The sequence below is a fragment of the Mytilus galloprovincialis genome, chromosome 1, assembly GCF_965363235.1.
Source record: "Mytilus galloprovincialis chromosome 1, xbMytGall1.hap1.1, whole genome shotgun sequence".
Taxonomy (NCBI): Eukaryota; Metazoa; Mollusca; class Bivalvia; order Mytilida; family Mytilidae; genus Mytilus; species Mytilus galloprovincialis.
In genome coordinates, this window is record NC_134838.1 from 65,939,057 (window position 1) to 65,947,467 (window position 8,411).

Sequence of the window (8,411 nt, forward strand, 5' to 3'; positions counted from 1 at the left end):
AGGTAGCCTTACTTGTTACAAGCACCGTTTCCAAAATTAGGTGGATTCAAATTAAAACCGTTTTAAGAATACACCAACCTCTTTTAAATGTCTATCTAGACTGTATATTTTTACACAATAAAAAAGCCTGCTCAAGAAAGTTACAAACAGGATGACACTAAAGTCCAGAATTGGAAATTATGATAATATAAACATTGCTTTTCAGGCAGGAACCAAAAAATTCAGACAGTTATCAAGATTTAGTACCATAATGGAAGATGTTGCACAACTACAAAAATTAGTAAGTTTAATTAATTCAATAGTTACATACCTGCCAACTTTTCAAAATGCCAATGGGGGTTTAATGTACAAGAGGGCTTGTATAGTCCTAAAAAACCTTCAAGGGGGCCTTCAAATGTATTTTGTTGTTGTATTTTGGCTTCTTTATACTGTTTAAAGCCTATAACCATTGTAAAATTTACTGTTTTGTATAAAATTGTGGACAAAATTGCTCTTTCAAAATTTCCATTAGGGAGCTTTCATGAGTGAAATCCCCCACAAATAGTGAGAGTTGGCAGGTATGAATAGATATATATATATATAAAACAACAGTTCAACAGTAATAAATGACAAATCAGTAAAGAATAATATACTTTTTATGATTAGAAAATATATCAATCATGTATATTTTGGAAGTAAATACAAATTCATGTTTTATACTACATAATAATATTATGACTAGTACTAGTGTTGTCAACGGTTAACCGGTTAACCAGTTAACCGTTCGAACGACCGAATACTGAATACCAAAAACGCTAACCGGTTAACCAGACTTTTTTTCAATTTTAATAGATTTGATATAAATTTGTATTGAAATCATTAAATAGTTATGTTTTCTTTAAAAATTGTCGTCATGGTAATTAATTTGACGGATCAATTGTCCAGTATATTAATTGCTATTGTTAATCCAAAAATATAAAATTAATTAGAACTTGTCTCTCAGCTCGGGCAAGATCTTAAGGAAACATAATTAGTTACATGTTTTTTCAACAATAACTTTAAATCAGTAATATTATTAATACGATTAAATTTTTCGATTTACTTCATTATTTCATTTTTGATCTACTATTGTGTAGACCTACATCTTAAAAGTGCAATCTCCGTCGAGCAAGTCTTTGTCAATAAACGAAAAGCTAACACAAAAACTGTAAAAAGTCAACGTGAATGAAATCAATGTATACTTGATGGTACAAGTATCAGGATTAATAAATTTAAATTAAAACACTCCACATTATTTTCGGAGAAAACTAGAGAAAACAAAAAATAATCCGTTTCAGACATATTCAACTCTACATACGAGATCAAGACGTTTTTTTTTATTTTTCAATCTGAAGTTGTACAAACACCATAGTATATACCGTGTATCTGATTATTAAAAGTCAAACTTCGACAGGAATCTTCACAGTCAAGTCTTATAATACCAAAGGACAAACTTCAATTCATCTATTATAAAAACGTAACTGTATGACTTGGATGGAAGGTAGTCACATTGACACTCGTATACATCTTCTTATATCTATGTGTAGGGTATTATTGATAAGGCCTTCAACTACCGGTTAACCGGTTAATCGGTCGAACGATTATACGAGTAACCGGTTAGGCAAAAGTGTACGATTTGACAACACTAATTATGACATTATTGATGTTGTAAACAAATTTAAGAGGTTATACTACTCAGTTATTTACAGCATAAACTCTATCTGTATTAAACAATTTATTTGATAGTTAATTTTTTATCTAAAGCAAATTAATTGTTTTTTACCATGGATACAGTTATGATACTTTTTACAGAATACTCCAGAGATACAAGCATTTGATCTGGTGGCAGTTCAACCTTTAACAGAAAAGATTTTCCATGTAAGTGAGCAGTACATATTTATGCCGCCCCACCTACAATAATAGAGGAGCATTATGTTTTCTGGTCTGTGAGTCCGTTCGTTCATACGTCCGTTCGTCCCGCTTCAGGTTAAAGTTTTTGGTCAAGGTAGTTTTTGATGAAGTTGAAGTCCAATCAACTTGAAACTTGGTACACATGGTCCCTATGATATGATCTTTCTAATTTGAATGCCAAATTAAAGTTTTGACCCCAATTTCAAGGTCCACTGAACATGGAAAATGATTTTGCAAGTGGGCATCCATGTACTATAGACATATTCATGTTTATTTTTAAAATACCTGAAATTATGTGCCTTACAAGGGTCCGGAAACGGTCATATATGCCAGTCTTGACCTAAACTGAAAGTATTTTGTCCTAAATGAGGAATTGGGATTTAGGACAAATTTTATTTTTTACAGAAATAATTTCGGTCATTCAATGTCATTTCGTTGGGATCAAGTTTCTAACATTGTCTAAATCGCCATTTTGAACTTATTTTTTGTTTGTTATCCTTTTCCTGTAATAAAACTGCCACTCCAGTAAAGTGTTATAATCCTGAGGGCCCTCCTAATAACTATAGTAATGCCTCGGGGAAATATTGGCTAATGATCGCTAATCTCTTTACATGTGTTTTTAATTAAATTTTTTATTGATCACGAGCTCAGAACTAATATTTTACAGAAATTAAAAGTTCATAACAACTGTCTGCATTATTTAATTACTTTTCTCAGCTTAGACAATTGTCAATTCTGATTTAAAATTAAATTAAAATTAAATTAATTTACGTAGAACAAAATATTGTTTCACTACAAACACACGTGCTTTGTTTACTAATACGCATGCTTGAAATTCTCTTCCGCAAATAGACACAAAATCGTAAATTCAAAATGATTTCATGCTAAATTAAACAAGTCCAACTATTATAAATAATATTCAAACACTATTAAAGGTAAAACAGTTAAAAAGCCGACAATTTCCTGTGAATTTGATAAACAAAACTCCCGGAAATGAGTCCGGAATTGGTCGTTTTACTATTGTCGTTAAACATCCGGTTATAATTTTGTCTTCCAAATCGAAAGAAACGTAAGCGAAGTTTGAGAAATTTATCGTTTTGAGTCATTAAAATCATTTCATTTTTAAACTGTTGCCTTCTTTTTATTGCTCAAGATTGATTTTAAGGAAAATGGTAGGGAAATTTCTGAAGTAAATGCGATGCAACTGTTAAACAAGTTCGTTGATGCTACGAGTATGACTGTATGAACATACACACAATCTTTGTTTGAAAAAGGACACCAACTTTAAAGTTATCCCAAAATGACCGAAATTAGGTGAAAAAATTTCCGGATCCTTGGACTGCCTTAGTCAGAATTTATTTTCATACCAAACTCAGTGTCCAGTACACACAGTAAATTTTGTGGTTATGCATCTGCAAAAAATCAAAAAGAGTTTCCAACATTTCATTACAGTTGTTATATTTCAAATAATTGTTTCAACTAAAACATAATGGTGAGTTACAGGAAACATTTATCCCATAAAGCTAAATTTTCATATAGTTAAAATCCTACAAATTTAACATCTTGAAGGTGTTGTATTCATGATATTATTACACATTTATGATATTATTTCACATTCATTTGTTTTCTATAGTTGGAATATTTATGTTAATTTTCTACTCTGAAGAAAACCAGCATTTTATAAATATACAAACAATGCATGCAAGTTCAAACATTTTCTTCATTAGGTTGCAGTGAGTTCACTGAAGATTGACATAATAACAGTAGATGTTACACAAAAGTTACCATATCCTATAAAAAGACCTCTAATTAATGTGGTAAGTCTATTCATTTATTAATATAGAAGTATCTATAACATGTATAATATACCTTAATAGAAGACTTAACATTCTTTATAGATAAATATTTATCAAGTGTAATACAATATTCCACAGAAAGTTAAATTTTAATTAAAAACTAGACTTTTTGAAAATTTAAATTTGAATTATGGAGAGTAGAGAAACATGGTATTAAACTAGATTTTATAATTTTTTTATGAGCAAAAAGTAAAGTAACAAAATACTGAGTTACGAGGAAAATTTAAGATGAAAAGGCCCATATTTAAATGGCAACTCTAAAAGCTCAAACACATTAAATGACTAGAAAACAACTGTCATATTTTTGACAATAATAAAACGCCATTACAAATTTTGATGAAGTTACAGATCGCAGAAAAACAAATTACTTTACACATTCCTCTTGGGTCATTCATCTTTGCCTTCCTTAACTTCTTAATGTTGCATGATTTTTTTGGAAGCAACAATTGTAAATTTAAATGTCTTGGTTTGATCTTGTGTGTAATTAAACCGTACAACCTACGATTTTACTATGGTGACAACATTGCTAAGAAACAGTAGAGGCAGTTTGGTTTGCTTTGAAGTATAGCTTGGCTTGCCTGTACATGCAATCAATGTAATGATAGAAGTTAAAAATATCTTGTATGACAAAGACATTATAGATTACTATTCATAATAATGAAATTTCTGATTTTTTCAGGCATTAGAAAGAGGAATATACTTTGAAATCTTACAATAATGAAATTTCTGATTTTTTCAGGCATTAGAACGGGGAATATACTTTGAAATCTTATAATAATGAAATTTCTGATTTTTTTCAGGCATTAGAAAGAGGAATATACTTTGAAATCTTATAATAATGAAATTTCTGATTTTTTCAGGCATTAGAAGAGGAATATACTTTGAAATCTTATAATAATGAAATTTCTGATTTTTTTCAGGCATTAGAACGGGGAATATACTTTGAAATCTTATAATAATGAAATTTCTGATTTTTTTCAGGCATTAGAACAGGGAATATACTTTGAAATCTTATAATAATGAAATTTCTGATTTTTTTCAGGCATTAGAAAGAGGAATATACTTTGAAATCTTATAATAATGAAATTTCTGATTTTTTCAGGCATTAGAAAGAGGAATATACTTTGAAATCTTATAATAATGAAATTTCTGATTTTTTCAGGCATTAGAAAGAGGAATATACTTTGAAATCTTATAATAATGAAATTTCTGATTTTTTCAGGCATTAGAAAGAGGAATATACTTTGAAATCTTATAATAATGAAATTTCTGATTTTTTCAGGCATTAGAACGGGGAATATACTTTGAAATCTTATAATAATGAAATTTCTGATTTTTTTCAGGCATTAGAACGGGGAATATACTTTGAAATCTTATAATAATGAAATTTCTGATTTTTTTTCAGGCATTAGAACGGGGAATATACTTTGAAATCCAGTATAGTCCTGCTATAAGAGATAGTACCAGTAGAAAATATATGATAGCAAATGCACAGACTTTAATTAGAGTGTGTAAAGGAAAGGTTAGTTTAACCTGAATATAAAAGTTATTTTCATGGTTCAGCAACTGCTAAAGAAAAATAGTTTCTTTGTCATGTGAATTTCGAACATATGGGTTATCGAATAATAATATTTGGTAAATCTCATTCTTGCAAGGTCTACATTTATGTCGAACAGAGTTTACCTGTTTTCAGAATAATTAGATTTGTTATTTACCCTAATTAGTTTTCAGAATTACTGGTACACAAAAATATAATATGCACCTCTAAATATTATCCTCAACAACTGTGGAAAAAATTTCCAAAAGTTTATTGACCTCTTGCTTATTCTTTTAGACCTTTTGTATTTACAAAATTGTTGACAGATGGACAGAGGAACAAAGTGAAATTTATAGGGCTTACATATCCTTGATGTGTGGTTCTAGAGGATGCCTTTATAATATTTGCAATTTGTTCATAACAGTATTTTTTGAACAATTAATGATGATAAATCTATTTCAGAATGTGATCATAAGCAGTGGTTGTCTAAAGGTAAGTCATATTTTCAAGGTACGTTGAATAGGATTTTCTGATAAGAACGTATCAAAATATAATTCATTTGATTCTTCACTTGCAATTTCTGACACATGATAAAAAGAAATATGGATTACTAGTATAATTATATCGATGAAACAGCAATCAAGGAACACAAAAAAGTTGAGAAATTCATCTTACATTTGTATATCTGTTTTGATGGAGAATGCTGTCAGATGCACCCTTTTCATATTAAAATAATCTCTGCTGCATGTCTCATAAGTTTATATGATGTATTTTATAAAATGTTTTGGAAGTGTTGATAAGGGTAAATTGTTATAAAAATAATGGTTAGAATCTTTAATTTTATTTCATTATTCTTAAATGTTTTGTCCATTGCCAATGAGACTACCTATCATCTTTAAAGAAGTGGTAGTAAGCTATCATAGTCCACCATACAACCTTCAACAATGAGAACAATCCATACTGTATGGTCATCTATTAAAGGAAGTGACATGAAAAATGTGATAAAATTCAGTTGACAATGTGAGAAAAATAAGGATTAGAATTATTACGGTACAAAAAATTTATGAAAATCTAATATGAGACATGAACCAACAAGAATGTGGTTTGCTTTAAAATGTTTGTGAGCACTCAACCCTTAATCTAACCTTGGAGAGTGTTGTAACAGCACAACATCAGACCAAACTACAAAAATCTGGTGCAATTGGCTTAACTCAATAGATTGGTACAAAAACCGCTACCAAAAAAAACAATGGACACAAATTGTCACACAAAGGATTGAAATAAGAGTTCTCACAACTTCTGAAACATAGTTATTAAAAGGACAATTACAAGTAATGATAATGTTCTTCTAGACTGAAATCTATTTTGTGGAGAGGATTCTTATAACATGTATACATATATACAAATTTATTTGGTTTTGTAGGCAATGGATTTGAGAGGACCACATGATGTTGCTAACTTGTATCCTTTGTCATTTTACAAGTCATAATTTCATCTAATAGTTTATTCAACTCTTGATTAAATTCACTGACGAGTTCTGACATGATCAGATCAGAGAACATATTTACAAAGCATCCATTAGTTAACAGATGCTCTAAAATTTCAAAAATCATGTTTTAAATCCAAACTAGAATAAGAATAGTTTTGTGTTAATGAAATTGAATTGTCAGGAACTAGACCTACACCAAATTCTAAGGGATCATTTTCAGTGTATAGAACATTATATACATGTCAATTTTTTGTTTATTGGTCATTACACCAAATCATTTTGGGTTTATAAATAATTGAAATCTCAAAATGGTATCTCAATAAGATTCATGGAGTAGCTTATATTGTTTGTCAGACCATTTTTGCCTATTCCTTATATTTGAGCACAAACTTATTGTTTTCTTTTATGTTGGCCTTTTTTTCTCTATTAATTATTTTTTGGTGTATTTTTCTGAAGCATTGGCCCATTATTTTTATTCTGTAAATCCTGGTCAGACCCTCAGAAAACAGTAATTTTCTGTAGAATAAATTAAGATATGATCCTTTACAACAACCAGAGGTTTATTGTTTGGTATGTCACAGGAACAGGCTAAAGCTGCCATCTCAACTAACTGTCAATCACTTTTATTACATTCAGGTAAGTCAACTTAAACATGTGTCAAATAGGCTGAATAGAAAATTAGAAGATGTGGTATGATTGCCAATAAGACAGCTTTGTAGATGTAAAAAATTATTAAACAATTGTGTATTTAAAAATAAAAAAATAAGAAGATGTGATATGATATGATTGCAAATGAGACAACTGTCCACCACAGACCAAACGATTGTCAAAGTAGGATAATATATCTTCATCCCAGAAGACCCCTATCACAGGACCTACACACAAGTGGCCACACATGTAGACCAGAATACAGTATTTCCTTGCAGTTATCCAGGATGTTGTTGTCTATTTATAGTTTTATTGTATTCATTGTAAAATTTTATTGAATTCATTGTAAAATTTTATTGAATGTTTTTCAAATTTTTCATTACAGAATCCAGAAAAATAACAAAGTCTACAGTAGGAGTTGTACACAAAATGAAACTAGAAGAAAAAGACAAATGGATTATAGAACAAAACAGTGCAAATTCTAAAAATAAAAGTGAAAGTAGACTTACAGATAGTGAAAGTAGAAAAACAGACATTAAAACAGACAATGATAACAGTAAATCTGTCAAACGGGTGTTGGATGGTAGACAATCAGATGACATTACAGAGGTTAAAAAATTCAAACTTGATGTTAAATGTATGGAGGCTAATGATATTAAATCTGATGTAATAAAATAGAAAAAAAACAAAATTTCAAATGATTTATAATGCCAAAACTTTTTATTTATACTCTGAAGTGGTTAGCTGATGTTAAACAATGGCTTGTCAAAATTGTACAGTGCAAGTGTAAATGAATAATGAATTGAATTGGAAAAAAATAATCATTAGGGGGAAAAAAATAATCATTAGGGGGATGAAAACTTTGGATTCATCTATTTCAATGGGTACCAATTTTCATTGATTGCAGAAGATAAATTGTAATTTGGTGGTTTATTTGATATTTGTGATTTTC

The 8,411-nt window shown here is 29.5% G+C and overlaps 1 protein-coding gene across 1 annotated transcript in view; it reads left to right on the top strand.

Moving 5' to 3' along the window:
- LOC143081893 (ribonuclease P protein subunit p30-like) overlaps window positions 1-8,150 on the top strand; it is a 12,814-nt gene extending 4,664 nt beyond the window's left edge. Inside the window, exons 4-11 of the mRNA XM_076257550.1 lie at window positions 206-280; window positions 1,831-1,896; window positions 3,657-3,746; window positions 5,191-5,307; window positions 5,785-5,814; window positions 6,746-6,783; window positions 7,368-7,447; window positions 7,845-8,150. Coding sequence (XP_076113665.1) covers window positions 206-280; window positions 1,831-1,896; window positions 3,657-3,746; window positions 5,191-5,307; window positions 5,785-5,814; window positions 6,746-6,783; window positions 7,368-7,447; window positions 7,845-8,137 — 789 coding nt within the window. The 3' untranslated portion in view covers window positions 8,138-8,150. The remainder of the gene's footprint in view (window positions 1-205; window positions 281-1,830; window positions 1,897-3,656; window positions 3,747-5,190; window positions 5,308-5,784; window positions 5,815-6,745; window positions 6,784-7,367; window positions 7,448-7,844) is intronic.
- The last annotated feature ends 261 nt before the right edge of the window (window positions 8,151-8,411 follow it).